The sequence below is a fragment of the Ahaetulla prasina genome, chromosome 3 (assembly GCF_028640845.1).
Source record: "Ahaetulla prasina isolate Xishuangbanna chromosome 3, ASM2864084v1, whole genome shotgun sequence".
In the NCBI taxonomy this organism is placed as follows: domain Eukaryota; kingdom Metazoa; phylum Chordata; class Lepidosauria; order Squamata; family Colubridae; genus Ahaetulla; species Ahaetulla prasina.
Genome location: NC_080541.1, coordinates 179,140,887 through 179,164,758, shown reverse-complemented (window position 1 = coordinate 179,164,758; position 23,872 = coordinate 179,140,887). Strand labels below are relative to the sequence as shown.

At 35.4% G+C, this 23,872-nt stretch overlaps 1 protein-coding gene and 1 long non-coding RNA gene across 2 annotated transcripts in view; one reads left to right on the top strand and one right to left on the bottom strand.

The window, feature by feature from the left end:
- The window catches only part of SLC6A17 (solute carrier family 6 member 17), a 47,538-nt gene that overhangs the window by 2,251 nt on the left and 21,415 nt on the right, over positions 1–23,872 (top strand). Inside the window, exons 2-3 of the mRNA XM_058176984.1 lie at positions 10,747–11,156; positions 21,828–21,985. Coding sequence (XP_058032967.1) covers positions 10,877–11,156; positions 21,828–21,985 — 438 coding nt within the window. The 5' untranslated portion in view covers positions 10,747–10,876. The remainder of the gene's footprint in view (positions 1–10,746; positions 11,157–21,827; positions 21,986–23,872) is intronic.
- Positions 14,519–23,872, bottom strand: part of LOC131195229 (uncharacterized) — a 40,915-nt gene continuing 31,561 nt past the window's right edge. The window contains exon 4 of the long non-coding RNA XR_009154382.1: positions 14,519–15,275. This is a non-coding gene — a long non-coding RNA (uncharacterized LOC131195229). The remainder of the gene's footprint in view (positions 15,276–23,872) is intronic.

Here is a 23,872-nt window from a genome sequence, read left to right as displayed (position 1 = left end):
TATTATTCATGCCTTGATTTGCCTGGACAGGGAAAACTTATGTATCAGGAATACAAAACGCCTCTTTCTCATTCAGAAAACAGCCTTTCCTAACCTAGGCAAAGGGTATTGAGTTTGGAAAGGCTATTTTAAAAAAGTTCATCATTAAGGGCATCCAGGTTATGCAGCCCTCTGAACAAATGAATTTCAGGGCAACATATTACTATGAATCAACAACACTTTGTGTCCTAATGATTTACATACTTAAATTGCAGATTGTAAACTTAGATAAACCTCTCTATAATAATTAAGTAGATCCATTTTGCTGCACAGTCAGAATATCTTATTAGCCTGAAATCTATTTTAGCTGTTGATAAATATTCTTTTAAAAAGATTTCTCTGCCCAATTCAATGCCCTCAAGGAAATAATAGACCTTTCATGTGACTGGGTCAGAATATCTTCCAAAGAACCCATTCTTTAATGTGAGAGTCAATATTTACAGGGTCTAAGAATTCTGGGACTGTTTCAGCAATTCACTCAGTGTGCTTGGACTAATCCTGTTTTGATCCAATTTCTAAAATGATCCACGGTGATGGATCACACAAGATTCTTTGCTGGCAAGAGTGCGATGAGGGCGAGCTAAAAATGGCTCAGCACTTTGCTTAGTTAAAAGTGCCCAATACATTATTAAACATACAGAAGCATCGCTGGGGGCCTGTGGGAATCATCACGTAATTCAGCAGAACCATCTCCATCTGCCTGTCTTATCTTGTCCTGCCACACAAGTGTCCTTTTTTCCTTTCGGTGACTGCATGTCTTGTATCTGCAGCAGAACATTTTGGCCTTCAGGAATCCTAGATCTCAGGGTAGTGCTAATTATGGAATACGAGCTGGGGCATCTGGAAAAGAATACTAATCCTGGGAATATTAATACATACACAATCTTTCTTTTATATAACATAGTTTCCAAAGTCTGCAGTGGAATTGTCTCTCTTTCAGGATCAGCTAAAATGTCATTACAGACAAACTTATGAATTCTCTACAGCTTTTCACGGGGTAGAGATGGCAATAAAGGGGAAGGTGTCTTTGTAATAAAGATACAAAATCAGTGATGGTGCAAGGTTTAGGATGAACTTGGGGAAAGGATGTACACTTAGCTGGAGTATACCTTCCCAGGTATCATGCAGGTTATACCTCTAGGGATAATAGTACACATCAAATAAACTAATTGCTTCTGTCTGAAAGTATATAATTACAGTATCCAATTCTGTTTTCAGCCTTAAATAAAATTTACACATTACATGTAATAGAAGGACAATAAAATACAATGTTAATTTTTATATCACAAAGATGGTACTTAATTTAAAATATGAAACAATGTTAGCACAGTTGGGAAGTAATAGCTAATAGATCTAAAGCAATGGTATTTTAAAATTTACTATAATTAATAATGATGATGATGCTATTTTCCTGTTAAATGCCCTGATTTTAACACTTAATCCCTGCGACAGTTTTCCATAGAAAGAGGCATATGGTTTTATACATCAGAATGCCAATTATTTTTTCGGCTTCAAGTCAAAAGTATCATTTTGTAAATATAATCATAGCATTTAGTAAGTCATATGATTAGTGGCTTTCGCTGCCTTCAAATAACAGGGTCATATGGTTGGAGCTCATGAATGCTCTCTATAATGCCAACAAGAAGTAAATATAGATTGTGTTAAATGAATTGTCTCACTTATTCTTTTTTAGACCATTGATGTTCCTGTGGAATTTTCTTCCTTCTCCTTTTAAATGAGAGAGTAAGGAAAGACTTTTATAAAAGCCTGTGAGTGGGGATTGAAAGCATTCAAATATATTTTTCCAATTCAATTAACTCATTGTTTCCCTGCTGAACCTTCATATTTTACATTATTAATTAGGCATTGGCTGTAGTCAATAAAATAGAGTAGCAGTGGAGTTGTGTAAACTGTGATACTTTCTATTTTTAGTAGTACAATGATTAATAAAAAATGTGCATTTAGCATGTAAATAAATACTTTTTAAAAAGTGTGTTTATACTTACAACAAACTTGCAGGATAGGTAATTACTATTAATGTTTTACATAGAGAAGTAGGGTTGGGAAATTATGTTCTCAGGATTACTTGAATTAATGACTAAGAAAGGACTTTCCATCTGATCTTCAAGGTTCTAGATTCTCAACAATTTCCCCAAACTGGTGCCCATCAGATATGCCAAGACTACATCTCTGTAGTTCCAGATCAACATAATTGTGAACCATATTAGCTGGGAATTCTGAAGGTGATATTTCCACCCTCAGTGAGTGCAAGAATATTATTGTTCCTTCTTTGAAAGATATTCTATGAAACTGCTAGTGAGATCAAGGAACTGTGTAGATAATATGCTTTTAAAAATTGCATCAATTAAATACATTATGAGAAAGACTTGGATATCACAATCCATTTAAGCTTGCAAAGCGGACAGATTTAATATATATGAATAATAAAAGCGAGACCCATGTGTCAATCACAATACATTTGATTAATATTTTTAGAGAAAATATCATAGCACTTAGGAGTATTCCAAGGTCATGTGTTGAACAAGTAAGGGTTTAGAAGAAAATGCAACCGATTTGTACATTTAATGTAATCTATATAATAAATTGTCTATAGGGCTTGACTTTCGATACACCCTATATTTTCATAACTGCATAATTTATTCTAATCTATTTAATGATGCTGAAGAGGCAAAAGCAAATCATATAATTGAAAAACCATCACTCACTGCTGTGAAACTTGCTCCTGGATATTTGATCAAGGATTGTTTTTAAAGTTATCTTTTTAATCTTAAAAGGCTAGCAAAACTTTTCCTCCACTGACAGCTGAGATGTATTACTATGCCAAATTCCATGCCAATTCCTACTCATGCATTTAAGAACTGCAGGTACAACATTTATTCAAAAAATAGCCTTTTGTGTACATTTGCTCTAAAGCAGACGTTTCACAGGCAATACTCCCTAAAACATGAACATGTGAATCAAAAGTGCTATACAAATTAGTACACCTTAACATGCAAAATGTAGCTATAATGGTAGGTTTCTGATCTCTCCATCTATAAAAGGACTTTATGGCAGTTCTATATGGGGTGTTTTTTTGAACAGCTCTCACTTATCTAAACCTGATTGTGGATCTCCAACTGGACTGTTGCTGAAATAAATAAATTGGAAAGCAGCCTAATTTTCTTTCACTGTTCAGCTTCGTTTATTATGTCAATACTTTTGTTTCTTTGTTCCACTCCTGGCGGATATAATAATATTACTATGGCTGTTTCACAGTCAATACCATTAGCAAACATTTGTTTAATAGTTTAATAGTTTTCTCTTCCCCAATCTCCAATCAAACAGGACCATGAGCTGTTTTGACTGCAAATCATGTTTTGACTGCAAGTTGAAATCCAGCACAACAGAAGACTATAAAGTTGAGAAAAGTTGCATTCAAAAGTAAGAGGAATTATGACTGCAATTACCTCAGTGTTAGAAACTAGTCCTCAAAGTTGTGCTCTTGCAGCAATTTGGATTGATACTATAAGCTAGGATATATAAGTAGGTACAAAGCATGTAGAAAGAGATTCCTTATGTGTATTTGTTCTACTTGGTTGCAGTGGAATTATTCAGAAGACAATAGCTACATACAAATCTACACACAGCATAGATAGACTTATGGGGAAAGGGGAAAAATTAGACTGCTTTAGTCATACTAACAATACCTACTAATTACAATAACATGCTTAGAATTCCTGTATTACTATTTGGAGAGAAAAGCAACCTTATTCTTATGAAGAAAAGCTGTCATTTTTAAGTGGAATAACACTGAAGTAATTTGCACCATGGTATACAAATAGCTTTATAGAATTAGGGGGAAAATAGATATAAAGGCTTCTAGTGATACTAGACAAAAGTAATAATCAAAGCTCAGCGGCGGTATATAAAGTATGGCCAAGATCTGAAGCCAGGAAACACCTGTTGTAAGTGGTGATTCAAAGTAGCCAATTCTATCTTGATGGAATGATTTATGATTTGTGTTTAACTACTTAAGAACTACCACACTTTATTCCTTCTGCATGATCAGTACAAGCTGAACATACAGTATTTTTCTGGAGATGAGTCTAATGAGATACTAAAGTTAGCTTTGTTATGATATACTAGCATTGTTTTTGCACTGTGTGATTCTGAATAGTGCATTTTTACCATGATTACAGAAAAGAGCACATTGAATGCTTTAAGGAGTCATTGAGATTGCAATAATTAAGCATTTGAATGGATATGCTCATTAAAGAAAGAAATAGGATAATATAGAGAAAAATTGGAGCCAGTGATAATTTAAAATGGTGTATTAAAAGAGAAATACAGGGAGACTAGCCCCAAAGGTTGGTTCCTAGAATGATTGCTATAGTAGTCTTGCAGCAAAAACGAATTAGAGTGTACAACTTTTATTGTGGATTACTGCCAATTTTGCCAGATTCACATGCATCTGGTACAATGTACTGTGATCCATGAAAACTTATGCAATAATACATTTGTTATTCTTTTAATTGCCACACTACTGATTATTCTTTTTATTACAGATCATTTCCTTAGTGTAATAATAGCTTTTGCTAGAAGAATCAGTACCAAGGACAGTTCCATTCTGATTACAAAACTTTATTGATTAGGGTGAATCTGCTATATTTTTCTTATCTCAAATCTCAAATGCATTTTCTATGTGGCTGAATGAATGGATTTATTTATTCATTTTACATAGCTGCCCATCCCATGAATGTGACTCTAAGTGGCAAACAATTGAATTATAACTACTTTTCACTCTGTCTATGAATAAGTGATTCTTAAGACTTTGCCAGCTAAGCTATAGTAGTCTGTACTGCCACTCAATAATAAACAACTGTTAATGTCTGGTGTTCATATAAGTAGTTGGTTATTGTCTACTCTAATGAAAACCTGTAAAAATGTGAAATATATTTTTATAGGTTTTCATTAGAGGGGACAATAATCAACTACTTATATGAATACCAGACATTATCAGATGTTTGCTATAATGTTAAATTTATTTAACATTTGACAGCCCAACTGTAGGAAACAATTTAAACAACACTTTCTAATAATTGTCCTTCAGCTAAGGTAATTGACCCAGCATCTGAATGTAATTGTGAATCTAAACATTGTATGTTTCCTGAATATCAATAACAAACAACATGCATTAATAATATAATTACCATTTTTACTATCAGTTGTTTTATATCTTCTGTCTGCTCTGTACATTGAGATGATTCTTGAGTGGGATATTCGGCCCAAGGGAAGTATAAAGCTAAATTTTATATCTTTTTGAATAATACAATGACTTTATCACAGAACCTTGGAATATTTTGGAGAGGCAGTATAAGATATCCCCTCTCAAATATTCAGAGAGGGAACATCTTAAAAAAGCAGATATCTGCAAGAATGTTCAACCAGTTTACAGCAAAAAATAAAATTTAAAATTGTATACTTTGATAAAATGTGGAATAAATATTAATGTATGTAAGATGAGAAAAAAAAACCCATTGTATATTGTTGGGATAATGAACAGAAAAGTGAACATATTTGTACAGAATTTTCAGAAATCAGATCAAAATTTCCAAATGCATAGTCTGTGATTGTTTCATAGGTTTATGTGAGTTATTCAAAAATATAAGAATCTATTAAAACAGAAGGGGCAAATAAGTCTAGCACCAATTTTGATTGGTTGTATTTGTGAAAACCAGCTCAAATAACAATGACTTCCAGAAATGAAGTGCCAGTGGATTTCTGTGGCCTCACAAGGGAATAAAAATGCTTAGCAATAAAATATTTAGCTGTTTTGCTTCCTCACCTCATTATTTCATTCCTTTTGAGAACTCACATTTTCGCATCCAGGTCCATGCTATTTTAGGCTGCTGGTTGCTAAGATACATTAACAAGTCTTTGAACTTGCTGTATCAGTAGTACCTGGGACTGATACATACAACCAATTGCAGTAATTTCCTTCAAATTAAATTAAAATGTGCAGTAGAATTTAATTTGGTAAAGATTTAGGTTCTCTCAGTGCTTGTGGCATTCATTGCACTGGTGCACAGCTTTTGCTTAGTGTGATGTAACAGTAATATTTAAGCCATGCAGTCTTTAAAGTAGAACAACTAAAGAATTGAGAACTCTCCATAGCTATCATATTTAGGAACATTAATTCCCAGAAACAGATAGAAAACTCTCTCCTCTTCTTGCTGAATGCTGATATTGATTTAAAATATTACACAATATTGATGTTTTCATGTTACGCACTCAGTGAGAAGAATGTTTTGCTGTATAGTTTGCTGAAACTATAATAGTAGTTTCCCTTTTCTTATTTCATAGTGTTAAGAACACTATGTTCTTAAGTGTTCGAAGAGACACTTGTTCGGCAAGCTGAGACAAAGAGGCAGTTCCGGAACCAGCGAAATCTGGGGGCTGGGCAGGGGACAGAATTTATCTGCCCTCAGTGTGGGAGGGATTGCCACTCTCGAATTGGCCATTTTAGTCTCGCTAGATGCTGTTTTAGGACCTCTTTCCAGAGCACGATACCATAGTCTTTTGAGACTGAAGGATGCCAGTGAAGTGTTAAGAACAATTGAACAGTCACCTTCCCATCTGCAAAGCACAAAAAACACATTACAAGGAAAACAGTAAACTGGATCATTACTGTCACTTCTATTGTAGCTAAATCATTAAAGGAATCCACAAGAAGAGCATACTTTCTCTTCCTGTTTAAGATTAGTTTAAATGGAATTCCATCATGAAAATCCATCTTTTTGTATGTGCTCAGATAACCTAAGTAACACAAGATTGCCTTTGGGTTTAGTAAGGTCAGGAAAATCTTGGTTACTAGCTTTGTATCCCTTAATAGTGTTAAAACTTTATCTAACAGCCAAGCCATTAGAATGAGCAGGACCTATTGTATAATAAATTAGGCTTGAGCACCTCCCATCTCCCTTTTGGCCAGGATTTAGATTCAGTTAACTTATATATATTAGTTTCAGTTAGCTTAATATAAATACGTATATATACACACTAACAACTGTGTGTGATGTGTGTATAAATAATATATTGATCATTGCTCAAATTATCTTACAAGTTGAATAAGCACTTAATGTAATGACAAGCAAGAATCTCCTAAGTAAAACTAAAATTTAGTTTATTTAATCTTCCAGGAGAAGGGAAAGTACATGAATATGATTAATTTTTCTGTTCCAATCATGGAAAATTAGTAAAATGCTACATAGTATATAAGTGATAAGGTATATACTAATATTTACTTAGTGAAGAGAAGAGAAGAGAAGAGAAGAGAAGAGAATAAAAGAGTTGGAAGGGACCTTGGAGGTCTTTCCGGCCTTATGCAGGAAACCCTATACCACTTCAGACAAATGGTTATCTAATCTTTTCTTAAAAATTTCCAGTGTTGGAGCATTTACAACTTCTGGAAGCACGTTGTTCCACTGATTAATTGTTCTATCTGTAGGAAATATCTCCTTAGTTCTAAGTTGCTTCTCTCCTTGATTAGTTTCCACCCATTGCTTCTTGTTCTATCCTCAGGTGCTTTGGAGAATAGCTTGACTCCCTCTTCTTTGTGGCAGCTCCTGAGATATTGGAGCACTGCTATCATGTCACCCCTAGTTCTTCTTTTCATCAGACTAGACATACCCAGTTCCAGCAACCATTATTTATATGTTTTAGCCTCCAGTTCTCTAATCATCTTTGTTGTTCTTCTCTGCACTCCTTCTAGAGTCTCAACATCTTCTTTACATCGTGACAACCAAAACTGAATGCAGTATTCCAAGTGTGGCCTTACCAAGGCATTATAAAGTGGTATTAATACTTCACATCATCTTGATTCTAATTTCTATCCCTCTGTTTATGCAGCCTAGAACTGTATATACACATATAACCACAGATTAGGCAACCAGATTAAGCAACCTGGCTATGTTCCTATGATTTAAAAAGAAATAACCTGATGTACTGTGTAAAAGATGAGATATAATACATTAAACAGTCTTTTGCATTACTGGTAAAGTTTCTACAGGTTTTATAATAGATTATGAAGTCTTTCAGACCACAGAGTATTTTAAAAAGATGAAAAAATATGCAGTATATATTATAGTAGGTCCTATTTCATGAAAATGTTTTAATTAATATCATAATTATTACCATAGCAGCACCAAAGAGTATTCAAAACTGTAAGGAAATTAGATTGATTCTTTAATTCTTTAATTCATTCATATGTAACATTGAAGAATCACTTAAATTAGGTTTAGGTAAAATAGGTTTTAGTCTTCATTATCTTGATGTTGCAGTGATCAATATCAGGTTCATTTAATTATTACAAAATATGGCCATTAAATTAGCTAAAAATCAGATCTAACTTCAACTAAACCTGAAATCCTGTTTGCGTTCTGTTTCCTGCAATTCTTCATTAAGGAGGACAAGGAACCTAGTCAATAGTTTTTCAGTTCTCTGATCCTGGATAGATCTCTTTTTCATATATATTTTGAGTACATTTGCTTGGACTTTGATTGAAGATGGTGCATATTAGATGTTCTTTTTGGTGAGAAGTTGGTGAAATAAATTAAGACTGATTTATTAAAACCAAAGCACAGGGATTCTATGGGAGTAAGACCAATTCCTCCCATAAATCCATTCCTATTTCTCTCAGATGCAAAACTTTCATTCAATTCCTGGATTTTCTGAATTGCCTATCCTATATTAGAAGCACCAATTTTTTTCTTTGATGGATACATTTGAAATTTTGAAAGCATTGTTGTGGGGACTCTCACAAAAAGGTAAGCATGGGCAGTGACAAAATATCTGCCTATTAGAAGGCTAACTACAGGGACTCCCCTACTTACAACAGTTCACTTAGTGACTGTTCGAAGTTACAACGGCACTGAAAAAAGTGACTTGTTACAATTTTCCATACTTATGACCGCTACAGCATTGCCAGCATCATGTGATCAAAATTCAGACACTTGGCCACTGACTCATATTTATGATGGTTGCAGTTTTCCCGCGGTCACGTGATCCCCTTTCGCGACCTTCTGACAAGGAAAGTCAATGGGGGAGCCAGATTCACTTAACAACCCTGTTATTAATTTAACTGCTGCAGTGATTCACTTAACAACTGTGGCAAGAAAGTTTCTTAAATGGGGCAAAATTCACTTAACAAATGTCTTGCTTAGCAACAGAAATCTTGGGCTCAAATGTGGTCATGAGTTGAGGACTACCTGTAGTGGGTTCCTCCTTATCACCCCTAGCTTCCCACCCTCCTAACAATGCCTCTTGGGCTTATATATGAGATGTTAATTTTGTATTTTAAAATAGTTTTAAAAATAATATGTATAATATCAGATGGAGCAGAAAGCCTTGTGGGCACCAAAGAGGCTGATGATGATGGGGACCTATTGGTTATGATTTTGTAGAATAAAGTGAATATTATATTGAGGAACAGTCTCAATTGCTCCCAGCTATGCGCAAGCAGGAAAGTGCTAGTGAAAACAGCTTTTTAAAAATCTTGTTTTAAAATACGTTTTCAGGGAAATGAAACTGCATTAGTTTTGAAATAGTTCAGAATCAGGAACTCAGGTTGCATACATTGAAAGGCAGGGGCTGTGCTCTATTCAGTTGGGGGAGGGTTTTCTGTTGAGAGATGATAGTTCTTGAATGGCAAAGCCAAGTAATCAATGGCTTCACATGCAATGCCAAACACTTTACAGATATTATCTGTAGTACAAATGTCACGGGCAATTTAACAGAAGATTTCTGGCCATTCTAGTTCCTCTGATAATGTCAGCAACAAAAAGATAACTTTAATGTTGGCTGCTCTAATGCGAGAACTGCCAAAGCTTGGTCTGTTCTTTACTGCTGCAGTATTTTAACCTAAATAGCTTCTGACACATTGTTGGCATTGCACACACTTTGGAAAAAAATGTTAGATTAAAAACTACTGTAAATCCTCAGGTTTTCATTGTTTGGAAAAGGAGGCATCAAAATAAAGGGTGGCTGGTTATGAAGTTGTTTTGTAGCTGAGTGGGGAACTATGGATCATGTATGACCTCAAGCCCTCTTTTTTGTAACCCACCCCACAGCCCACATGTACTGAATTTCAGTACCAAACCAATAAGAAACCGAAACAACTATCCAAGGTTTTGTTGGAAATAATGAAAAACATGTGCGTGATCTTCCTTTAGGCTTGAAATGAAATGAAAATTTCATACTCTTTTTACTTATTATGCCCAAGACACTGAATGTTCTCAAAAATAAATAAAATACTTGATACCACTATTGGAATAACCAATTATCCCAATATCTGTACCAAGAAAAGCTACTACCTGTCCTTATTGTGCAAATACATTAGCATATTGTATATAATGGGATGACTTCTACAAAAAAATTCTATGTAGAAATTCTGTTTCCTGTATCCCCTCTCCAGCCCTATCTTTTATGGTTCCACCAAGAATTGCCAAAATCTTTTCAAGCATTGTGGACTAGGAAATTGTTCTTTAAGAATGAAAACTAAGACTTATGGACAATTGACTCTTATAGCCAATGTCTACATTTGCACTGTGTGATTGAAGATGATGAAACACACATGGATGGGTTAGCAGTGGAGAAAGCGGTAATGCACCCTACCATATTTTAATTTGGTTTCCTTTTTGTACTATTTTGCAGGTCTCACACAAATGACTCAGATCTGACGTGTTATCCCCAAAGCCAGCACTTGCCCTTTTAAAGTTTTATTCCACTGGGCCTTGGAATAAATCTGTACTTAATCTATAAGTGGCTACACCAGAACGTCTCAATGCCTAAGAGCAGCAAAGTAACTCAGCGAGAACAGAGCAATGAGCCTGTCACAGAATCAGTGGCTGATCTACTGGCTCTGGAGGAACCTGTGGACTACAGACACAGTGTCTTAAATGTGGCTTCAGAAAATTGGAACAAACAGCAGGTTGGGGAAGAAGCAGATGATGACAGGCCAGCATGGAACAACAAGCTACAATACATTTTGGCTCAAATAGGCTACTCTGTGGGACTGGGGAATGTGTGGCGGTTTCCATATTTGTGCCAAAAGAATGGTGGAGGTAAGTGATCAAGGAAGAAGAAACAGTGCTCAACAGGGAAAGTATCTGCACTGCTTCTCTGCTCTAGTGTAGAGGAAAGGAGGCTATTTTGTCTTGAAAGCCATGATTCGCATGCTATATTAACTACAAATGTACACCTTTCATCCTCCATTATTAGCTGGGCTGACCAGATTTTCTGGTTTGAAAGCCAGAAGTTCTCCATCCTTAGGTAACCCAGAGGGATTCTTTAGTTTCAGAGGAGAATCTTTTCCAACTTTCTCTGTAAAGCAGATAAAATTTATGACCTTCTATTGAGCAACAACTGTTCCCTTGACTGTATGGTAAAGCACCTTACTTTGAGTGTATGCCCAAGTTTTTTCTTCTTCTTGTATTTGGCTTGTATTTCGTCTGCTTATTGCCTCCCATCATAGAATCACCAGAATCACCCTTTAGGGGAGATGGGCAGCATAGAAATGAAATAATAAATAAATAAATAAACCCATAAGTCTGGATTGGCTCACGATAATAAAACCAAGATCTATAAAATTCATAAACCATAAAAATAAAAAACAAAAACCTGGCATCTGAGTCATCCTGTTGGGATGGCCCACAACCAGCTTCAGGAATCCTCATATCTGATACCCTTGAATAATCAAGAGGGTTATAGAAAAATAGAAGCTGTTACCTTAAATCAAACCCTTCGTGTGTTAACATAAATTATTTCCCTAGATTATTTTGTAATTCCATCATGAACAAGTTCCTTACTTGTTTACTTGTTTTGGTAAAAAAACAGTATCTGAAACCACAAAGGACATTTTGCTTGATTTATTGGTGATTCCTTGATTATACTAGCAAATCCATGGTGAAAACAAATGAAACCATGATTATCTCAGAAATATTAAATAAACCCTCTTTATTAAAAACCTCTAAACCAGTAATAATTTTAGATACATTAACCCAGTTCAGCCTTCTGTGATTTAAATTTGTCAAGTTAGTTGTGATACACAATATTCATTTAACTGTTTAATTTATATTTCAGCTATATAATAATTTATGATTTGTCATCTTTTAATTAATGTATTTTCTATTATATGGTTCTTTTATTTATTTATTTATTTATTTAGATTTTTATACCACCCTTCTCCCGAAGGACTCAGGGCGGTGTACAGCCAAATTATAAAAACAACACAATGTACAATTAAAGCAAAAACTTAAAACAAGCATAATCAATAAATGGCCGAAATTTAAAACGATCAAATTTAAAACCCTTAAAATTCATAAATAATAACCCCGATTAAAATTATTTAGGATTAAAATTTTTATCTTTCCAACCCACTGGATAGAAACAAAATTATGGCTAAGGAATCTGTCAGGAGGATAATTCTCTAAAACTCTTTTTTTTTTAATTCAAAAAGTTTTACAAAAAAAATTCCCCCCCCTTTCCCCCCAACCCCTCTCCCTTCACTAATACCCTCCCCCCTCCCCCCTGACTTCCCGGAACAAGCACAAGGTATAGTTAAAAATAAAACAAACATATGCTAAGAAAATTTTTCCCCAAAACTATTATACCAATTTTCCCCTCTAGCTCTGACTTCCTCCTAACATAACCAAAATCCTTCAGAAAATAAAAAAAAAATTAAAAAAAATTAACAATTAACAGTAATAAAATATATAAATCAATAGAACAAATTAATCCTAAAGTATTTAAAACCAACTAAAGCATAAAAATCCAATCCAATTCAAAAAATATCTCCCTTATAGCTTCTATAACCATATAATTTCCCCCCCGGGTCTTTCTTACATAAGATCTTTTGAGAATATTCTATTTAAAATTCAGTGCAACACATTATAAAATTTCAATACAGAAAATTACAATATCTATTCAACTTTAGTCCTTCCTCATCAAAATCCAGTATAGATCCAAATATCTAGTCTTTTATGATATAAAACATATAATCAACCCATTTCTTCCAGATCTTCCTCACAAATTTCCGGGACACTAATATTTTTGTCTATTAATATTTGAAAAAAACCTTGTTTCAAGGATAATACTTTTGTCTCTTGCCATTTTTTTTGATGCATTAATCTCTGTCTTTCCTTCATTACTCCTTTTGAAAAGTCAGTCACAATATTTCCTAGTAGTTCCTTATGTCCAGGAATTACTGCCGTATATTCCATCAGTCCAAAAAGAGAACTCTTTGAAAACATTAACCCTGTGAGTTTTTCCGGTTCGGGAGACAGCCTCCTGTAGCACAAATTCAGGCATTTCATCCAAACTATTTAAAGAAAACTTCTTTACATCAACTTGTTTATTCACGATCATATCTTCATATTTATCCACTTTTGTTTGTATCTCCTCCATTCCATTTTCCAAGTCCTGATTACACTGGTTAATTTCCTCCAAGCTCTCATCCAAAACGTCCCCATTTTTTATCAATTTGTATTTTTGAATAATTAAATACATACTTTCTGTGTAATCCTGTATAAAGTCATGAATCCATTCTTCTGAAAGAACCTTCATGACAAAGTTCCTGAGAATCCCCTTGTAAAATACTTAAACAATGTAATATAATCCAACAATCCACAGTCCAACACAATAAGATAAAATCTCCATTCAGTTTCGATTCCACAGCAAGGCTCCCTTTGATGAATCGCTCTGCTTTCAGTTGCTCTCAGACGCCATTTTAAACAATTAAAAGAAGGGGGGGGATTTCTCTTTTTAGGTGGAAGTCAGGAAATCAAAAATACTTGCAAACCAATAATTGTTCACTCATGCTTCTTCCGTCTGCTTTTAGAAATCCACAAAAAGAAATCAGTTGTTAGCAGAAGTGGACACCTTCCTCTTTTCCTGCTTTTGCAGGAGCGCAGTGAATACTGGAGATTAAGAGAGGATTAAAAGGGATTCGACCATTCGGGACTTTGCATAACAAAAACAAAGCCCCTAGGGGAATCTACCACTATCCCCCCCCTTGCTCTTTCTCTTTCCACCAGAGAGGGAAATTGAAGCTGGGAACAGCTGTTCGTTGCTGTTTTCACTGGCTTTTACCATATTCAGTGCGGAGTGCCATAAATTAGCACCCAGCGAGAAAGGTGGCGCCACCCAGAAGTCTCTAAAACTCTTGAAAACTAGCATGGAATCTAATTTGGTGGACAAAGCTAGAAAAAGAAAGATCAAGTCTGAAAATGGGCTGTATCCTATTACTGTGATTTGACACAAAGAAACATGGGCTTTTCCTATAGAATGGAATTTAAGAACTCATGCTTAGCACTCTGTTGCTATCTTGGGTTTTTTGGGGTGGGGATGGGGGGCTAGTATTATATTAATGTATCTCTGAGAGCAAAGAAAAGATTAATTTTCCAGCAGGGGAGAAGAAAGAAAAAAGTGATTGCTTATATTTTCATGCTACACTTCATCAGAAATATAAAGATGAACATTACTTTCAATTTTGAAATATTCCCCATGTTTTAGTGTATTTTACAGTCTAGTTAAGGCTAGTAAGTTAACAAGAGATAAATAATCGGGCACCCACTAGAATCCCCAAAGATGCCACACACATCATGTCATCTCACAAATGGCAGAACTTTATTATAATATCATGTATCATTATGCAAATGACATATAAGTACATCATTTGTGCAATGTGTCAGGACATGTGTGATGTCACATACTTTTTTCCCACGGAACTGGTCCCTGGTACCCAAAAAGTTGGGTTGGGCATTTTATAGTTGGATAATATCAAACATGGACAAGCTAAAAATGTGATTAATATTTATTTATTTATTTATTTATTTATTTATTTATTTATTTATTTATTTATTTGTCAAACATGTACAAGATAGCAGGTATAGGTATAAACATAAACATAAACAAAGGAAGTAAGTATAGATAAATGAGGACAGGTGCTTATGCACGCCTCCTTTATGGACATCTTAGGAATGGGGTGAGGTCCACGATAGACAATTTGAGGTTGAAGGTGCGAGGGTTTGAGGCTGTAACAATGGAGTCGGGTAGAGCATTCCAGGCATTTACCACTCTGTTGCTGAAGTCATATTTTCTGCAATCGAGTTTGGAGCAGTTTACCTTGAGTTTGTATCAATTGTTTCACATCCCTCATGTGATATTGATAGATTATACTTGTCCTGCAGAATTGGAAAAGCAGAGGTTTACTTCAAGTTAAACAAACTGTTAAATAAAAAAAGTGTGCTGATTATGTAAAAAACAATCAAGAACGAGCATTGATGCAAGTTCAAAACTGGAACTTGCTTAATGTACAGGAAACTAAAAGGGACTTATCAAAATAGTATAATAAAATATGAGCAGAACACTAACAAGGAAAAGCATTACATGGTCGATTCCTACAAAAGTTTGAAGGAAAAGTGGATAAAATCTGCCAATGACTTATAGTTGGGACATTAAAAACAAGAGAAACTGAAGCTTGTTTGTTAGAGGTACATTGGATGCCATATCAAAAAATCTTGGACAGCACTTAGAAAATCTGCACATTGACAAAAAATTTATCAGTCAATGCTCACACTGCTTGGATATATACTATGCCAATACCTTATGACATCCTAGATTCTTGGATAGAATTCAGTGCGTATGAAGGCCAGCACCAGCTAAAGAACTGACAGCTGTGATTTCCCATTATTGTGAACAGGTTCTTGAGAAGTATTTGATATGTGGATAAAAATGCCAAACCCAATCTAAACATCTGGCTGACTGCAACACTAACCACAATAAAGATAGTACCAATAGTAATAGATGCCTTGGGTGCAATCCTAAAACATCTGGAGCACCATTTGAACATCATCAGCCTTGACAAAATCACCATCAATCAAACACAAAAGCAACTTAACTTGAAACTGCTTACATCTTGCGACGATACCTTTAACAACATCAAAAAAACATTTGCCTATCCCAGGTTCTTGGGAAGGACTCAGTAGGTGGCCAAAATGCCAAATCCAATCTAAATGTCTGGCTGTGTAACCAACCATAATCATTATTATATTTATATGTCCTCCCCCACACTCCCAACAACTCTGGAAAGTTTAAAATTAATAACAAAAAGTTAAGAATGAGAAACAATTTTAAAAAACCACAAAAACAGCACAAAAAATGATGGCAAAGAAAACAACTTGGAGGGTAACAAAAAGGAAGAAAGGGGCATTGATTATATGGCATGGGCAAAGAGCCAGGTCTTTAGGGCTTTTCAAAATGCTAATACAGTGGGAATCATTTGAATTGGTGGGGTGGTGGGGCTTCATTTCTTTGAATTGTAACCTTATTTTTTTAACTGGTTAAGTACCCAGAGTACTTATTATTATAATTAACATAACACATATTAATGCATCACAATAGAGTTGGTTGATAGACCAATAGCAAATTCCACAACACCCCTCCCCCCATTCATCGTACACCTTCTCTCCCCAAATTTTAGTCATAATTTGTAATTTGTATATTTTTTTTGCAATTAGATATAGAGTATGTATCTATATGGCTTTAGAATAGAATAGAATAGAATAGAATAGAATAGAATAGAATAGAATAGAATAGAATAGAATAGAATAGAATAGAATTTTTTATTGGCCAAGTGTGGCTGGACACACAAGGAATTTGTCTTGGTGCATATGCTTTCAATGTACATAAAAGAAAAGATACCTTCATCAAGAATTCTAAGGTACTTAATGATAGTCATAGGGTACAAATAAGCAATGAGAAAACAATCAATATCAATATAAATCGTAAGGATATAAGGAACAAAGTTACAGACATACAGTCATAAGTGGAAGGAGATGGGTGATGGGAACAATGAGAAGATTAATAGTAGTGCAGATTTACTAAATAGTTTGACATTGTTGAGGGAATTATTTGTTTAGCAGAGTGATGGCGTTCGGGAAAAAACTGTTCTTGTGTCTAGTTGTTCTGATGTGCAGTGCTCTATAGCGTCGTTTTGAGAGTAGGAGTTGAAACAGTTTGTGTCCAGGATGTGAAGGGTCTGTAAATATTTTCACAGCCCTCTTTTTGACTCGTGCAGTATACAGTATTTTGTGTTTGTATGTCGAAGATACCTGCAGTTTCCTTTCCTTTTAAAAAACTTGCATTCAATCACCTGCACTTCTAATGCTCATTTTATTCTTTTGAATTGCAGTCCAGCAGATTACGCTCCACTAATAATAGAAGATGCATGGAATTATATTGTTTATTTGCTATGAATCATTTGTTTTTGGTTCGATTTCCAATCATTTTGATTTTAAACCATATTTATTATTAGTCACCCTAAGATTTTCTTTAATATTTAAAGGCTGACAATCCAGTCTCTACATAAATAATATAAAGTACAAACATACATATAATTATCTGAGAACACTTTTATTGAGCATACTCAATAAAATTGTACTGCCATTGTCTTGAATGTTGCCTTTTGTGCTGAACATCAGGCCATCCCAAAGCTTCATCTGTGAAACATTCTTAAAATATGTTTATGCAGGTGTTTTCAGTCTATGGGTCTCTGGTTATATGCAATCCTAAGCAACCACTTATGAAGCTCACCTTGGGCCACACAGCCCTTTTTCACTGTTGTCTATATTTCTAGCTGTCTGCTTATTGGTGGGCCACCAGAGAGTGCTGTTGTATTAAGAAGGAACCTTAGCATATATTTATTTTCCAAGCACAGTTTTGGAGAAGAGGAAATGTGTGTGTGTGTGTGCGCGCACACACACACACGCACACATACACACACACACACACACACACACACTCACACACCCCTGCATAGAATTTGACTGACCTTTTCATTCAGTATTGATCAAAGTATGAAGCAGCTTAGCAATGAATGGTGGTCCTATTGCTATAGGGAATGTGATGAAGATTCATTTAAGATAGCTGTGTTTATGCTTTAAAGGTATTTCAGGGTTATATTGTTTTCCTGTGACCATGGGGGCAACATGCTGTTATTTGTTTGGTTGGTGGGACTTTTAATCAGATGCAACCAGTTTGGAGCTTTCACAGGGGTGAGAAAGATTTGGGGTTGGGGGCTAGCTTCCTCAGACAGAGCCTAGGCAAGCATTGCGCCAATAGTATTGTGTGGGTGCCTTATTTATTTATTTTTCCTCAAACTGCTTATCCAGCTATTCTGAATGTGAGGGAGGTTTTTAAATCCTGCTGATGCTGAATGTGGTTGGAATATTAATAGGAGAAGGGAGGGCTCACTTTATGTTAGTGGGCAACTTCCAAGTGTTCATATTTTTAGATTTTCTGATCAGCTATTTATATTTCTCAATCTACCCAGTTAATTCTTTTCTGTCCATTTAACCTAAGAATTATAGTGCTGCTATTTTAAGTATCTTTTATGAAGGAGTTCATCTAGCATTTCCAGGAATTGTTCTTTTTCAGCACAGAGCTACTATGGGGACAATAAATGCAAAAGGCAGCAAATGATTATGGTAGATGTGAGGTTGATGAGGACATTGATTGGCTCGGATGGCTTGATGAGCAATATTTTGCTTAACCATTATTTATTAAATAAATCACATCTGGCTAGGCTCACACCACATGCTGTGCTACAAAATATGTATAAAATGTACATTGCACTGAATCAGAACCAGACAAGGCTTATGATGGCTTAGCACAATCATTGAATGTCTAGCTGAAAATGAAACCGATGATAATCTTACCAATATGTACATACATTTATTGTAAAAAGCTTATTCATCCATCCACCCATCAGTTTAATTGCTGCTGAATCACTGCGGCCCTTGAATGGTTTATGTATCCGATTTCCATTTCTAACATTAAAAACTCATTTGACAAAAATAAACAAAACTAATTAAATATAAAATAATAATTTAATTAAAAAGAAAACAAAAAACAATAAACTCAAAGAGCAGATTCAATAGACCTCTAGGTCTTTTTCTGCCATCAGTTTTCTATGCTTGTAAAACTTCCTGCTAATATACAAATGTTATTTAATGTTCCCATGTTTCTACTCTCTCTAGTGCAATTTCTAAAACTAACACCAAATCATCTGCAAATACCCTTAACTATTAACTTAACAAATAACATTAACCCCCATAAGTCTCTGATCTTATGTCTCTATTCAGTACCTCAAAAACCAAAATGAACAAAAGTGGAAGCAGTGGACATCCTTGTCATCTATTTTGAATTTCCCAAAGTTTTGTTAATTCTCTATTAACAATTATTTGTTCTTTCTGAAAAGTACAACTAGATCTCACCCATTTAATAAAATTATCTCCAAGGTTCATACAGTATGTTTCAGAATTCTAAACAAAACAATCCAATTCAAATAGTTAAAGCCCTTCTTTGTATCTATGTCTTTTAGATACAAACCTTCATTAACCAACTCATGTAAAATTATTTTCAACCTTTGAACCAAAATTATGGCAAACTGTAATCCTTCTTCAGTAAAGATATTAGTTAATTGTTCTTTGTTCAAGTCAAATCTTGTTCCTCTTAAGACATTAATGTTATATTTTCTGCAATTAATCTGGTGACATGCCCTTATCTGTAAGTTGTTCTAGTGAACTCCTGCATCCTTCTCCCAGGTTGGCAACTTTCTTTATAGTTGCCATGGTGAAAAAATGAAAGTGTGTCAATTTCTGTGCTGAAAGTAAAAGGCAGGCTTCTCTTTTTTTCTGTTTTGCTTCTATCCTTAACACTTTAGTCCCAATTATCTCTCCAAGACTGAGTGGCTGTGGATGCCGGCATCCCGGTACAGTCAGCTGCAACTGCTGCTGACTGTTGGGGGCGAATCATTGGCTCCAATGGAGAGGGTGCGCAATCTGGGCGTTCTCCTGGATGGACGGTTGTCTTTTGAAGATCATTTGGCGACCGTCTCCAGGAGAGCTTTTTAGCAGGTACGCCTGGTTCACCAGTTGCGCCCCTTTCTAGACCGGGATTCCCTATGCACGGTCATTCATGCCCTCGTCACCTCTCGCCTGCACTACTGCAATGCTCTCTACATGGGGCTTCCCTTGAGGAGCACCCGGAGGCTCCAGTTGGTCCAGAATGCAGCTGCGCGGGTGATAGAGGGGGAGCCACTCGTGGCTCTCATATAACACCTCTCCTGCGCAAGCTGCACTGACTGCCTGTGGTCTTCTGGGTGCACTTCAAGGTGCTGGTTATCACCTTTAAAGCGCTCCATGGCATAGGACCGGGATATCTTCGGGACCGCCTTCTGTTACCATATGCCTCCCACCGACCGGTGCGCTCCCATAGAGTGGGTCTCCTCAGGGTGCCGTCAGCCAAACAATGTCGGCTGGTGACCCCCAGGGGGAGAGCCTTCTCTGTGGGGGCACCTACCCTCTGGAACGAGCTTCCTCCTGGACTCAGTCAACTTCCTGACCTCCTGACCTTTCGCCGCGAGCTGAAGACGTATTTGTTCTTCCGAGCAGGACTGGCATAAAATGGGTTTTTAAATTGGATTTTAATTGGGGTTTTATATTTATATTTTATAATTTAAATTATTGGCCATATTGAATAAGTTTTTTAATTGGTTTTACTATATTGTATTGTATTGTATTTTATCTGGCTGTTAACCGCCCTGAGTCCTTTGGGAGAAGGGCGGTATGAAAATTAAATTATTATTATTATTATTATTATTATTGTTGTTGTTGTTGTTGTTGTTGTTGTTGTTGTTGTTGTTACAGTTCCACAACATAGCTCATATTATTCTTTTCTTCTTGTTTTGTAAAATCTTCCAACTACTACTGTCCTTAAAAACAATCAACATTCTTATTATTTTCAAGGGCACTTTTGTCAGGAAAAAAACCCACCTATTTTTTAAAAATCTCTGTCCCCTTTGTCCGCTTAAAACTTTCCTAGATCACAATCCGCTTAAACTTTTGACTTTTAAATTGACATGCCTTAAAATAGCATCTACCCCCCCTCTTAATTTGAAAAGTAAGCTATTCACCAAAATCTTCACTGCCATTTGGATATCTCTCTTAGGTTATCTCTCTTATGTCTGTAAGGCTGAACAGCAGTTAAGGGCACATTGTAAATCCCTTGGCTGTTGGCTCCCAAGCCACTCAACTTGCAATTGGTCACAAGTAACTCAGTTCCTGTGGTCCTCTCATGGGGAACAGTTCTTCCAGAGTACAAGTGGGCGATCACCTGATTCCTCCAGAGAAATTTCTCTCAAAACTGTCTCCTGGTGTGCTCTGCTGTTTCTGCTTGTGGAGCCTCTGGTGGAGAAAATTAACCAGCTATATCAGACCACACCCGGAAGCCCCTCTTAATTTTTCTTTTAGCCTTGATGTAAATATCTTTCTCTTTGCAGAAAATCTACATCCTACTGCCTGTATTTATCTGAAATGTGGTAGATGTCATTTCCTCAGAGAGACTTTAATGATCTGCAATTTTAAAACAGAAGCAATTTTAAAAGAGATGTGACCAGTTGTTTATTTTTCCATTTCCCGTTGGGGAAACATAAAAAGCCATGAAGCAATGTGATAAAGCAAGGTTTTTGCTTCAGAGCTGAATAAAAAATGTGGCCTCATTCTGAAGAGCTAACCAAAGCCACTTGCTGTCTGAAATCCCAAATGGGTTTTTAAAACTTTGCCTCATGCATGCTGTTCGGTCTGCCTACAAGTGTTCAGGGCCAGATGATTTTTTTCTTGTGATCTGTAGCAGAAAAAGAAATGTCTCTAATTAAACATTCTTTTCCCTTTCAGGTGCTTATCTAGTCCCTTATCTCATCCTGCTCATCCTTATTGGAATCCCTCTCTTTTTCCTGGAACTGGCCGTAGGGCAGAGAATCCGCCGGGGCAGCATAGGAGTGTGGAATTACGTTTGCCCTCGATTAGGTGGCATTGGATTTGCCAGCCTCTTAGTGAGTGATTAGATGAGTTTATATGTCTTATACAGGCTATAAATGGGTGGATAATATTATGTAGGTGGTTTTGAAAAAAAATAATCCAGATCTAGTAGTAAATTTGTGCATGATTTACAATAGGTGGACCATAATTTCATAACTCCCAGTTATCTAACAAACAGCTAAAAAGGAAAGGAAAAAACCTGGAATGATTAGCTCAATAAATTCTTCTAAAATTTAAGGAGTTTGGGTTTACCTGGATAGGGTTTGTTTGTTTGTTTGCAACTCTATTCTATACTGGTTCATAAAATAAAGCTTTTGTGAACAGTATACAGATCTGTCTGTTGATTCATGTCAAAGTTCTAACAGGGGAAAAAAAGAAGATAATGACTGGCCAGCAATAATCTAGCAGATATGTTAATAAAGTCATTATTTATAGCTAAGGGTGACTAATTATGAAATAATAGAATAAAAATATGTTGATATGTGGAGTCAATGAGGGATCTGAAATTCATGTTTAGAACACTTTTAAAAAAACAAGCAAAAATCTGCACAATGTCATAAAGGGAATGTCATGTAAGTTAAATGTGTTATATGTTCTACTTGTGTGTATCAACATTCATAGCCTTCTCCTAAAACTCCATTTTTTTTCTGATTAGGAATTTAGGAAATAATCAGGCTGTTAGCATAAGAAAAATAATAAGCCATTTAGGTTGGAGACATTTTATAAAATGTGCTGACTTCTAACTTCTAAACAGCAGTGTGACAGTACATTACCACTGCAAAACAATTAATTCAGTATTGGAGAAATATTACAAGTCATCCTGAAAAGTATTTATTTCTAAGTGAAATGCCTAAAATGTCAAGCAGTCTAATGGAGGCAAAAGAAATATGATCTTGCTGGAAGATCTAAAAAGGAATAAATAATGAAATGAAAACTAGGGGAATTATGATGAAGTGAAGAATAATGTTTGAGTTCATTTTGCATATTCTCCTACTGGATTTTACAATATTATATAAATTGTAGTTAATGCCGGAACTTAGCTCATTAGGAGAATGGCGCTGGTGGAGAGCACCATTTTTCAATGGGAAAGATGGCAGATTGTGAAGTTGTACATGAGTTCCTTAATTTAACACCATCAATTTTCAGCAAAAATCTCTTCCATAAAAGTTCCACTGACTTGAGGATTATCAGAATAATGTAACCATTCTATCAGCATTTTATCTCCGAACTACACTTTCTTGCTATTATTATTAAATTCAACTTAATTGAAAAAAACATGAAGTCAAAATTCAGAATCATTCATCTTTTCAAATTATTTTTTCTGCTTTATTCAACATTAGATTTCTCTTTTGATCTAATGGCAATAGGTCAAGGTCATCAAATTTTAATTAAGATAAATTTCTGTTTCAGCTTGTTTTTATTTTAAATTTTGCCTGATAAATATTTTACATTTATCTCAAGAGCTCTTTTATAGTTTGACAGTTGCCATCTTTTCAATCAATGTTCCATAGGAGGATCATAAGGCAGAACATCCCCTGCTGGATTACTCCTTTCTGAAAATCAGTGAGCAGTTGGCAAATGGGAAAATACTACAATCTTTCAATCAGAGAGTTCTATGACCACATTAAACCCAACAAATGCTGGTTAAAGATCCATACAGTGGGTTAAACTTCTATAAACAAAGGGATTCTATGACATGTATATTATTGTAGTACTCATATAATTTATCTGCACTGAACTTATTCCATATCTGCTTTCTTGGAAAATTCTGATTCAAAATTATCCAGATATTCAAAGGAGAAAATACATCAACACCCAGATAGGCTTCTGCGTCACATTTAATGTACACTCACATTTCTTGCTCATGCTTGGTCCTGTTAGATCTCTCAGCGGCTTTTGAT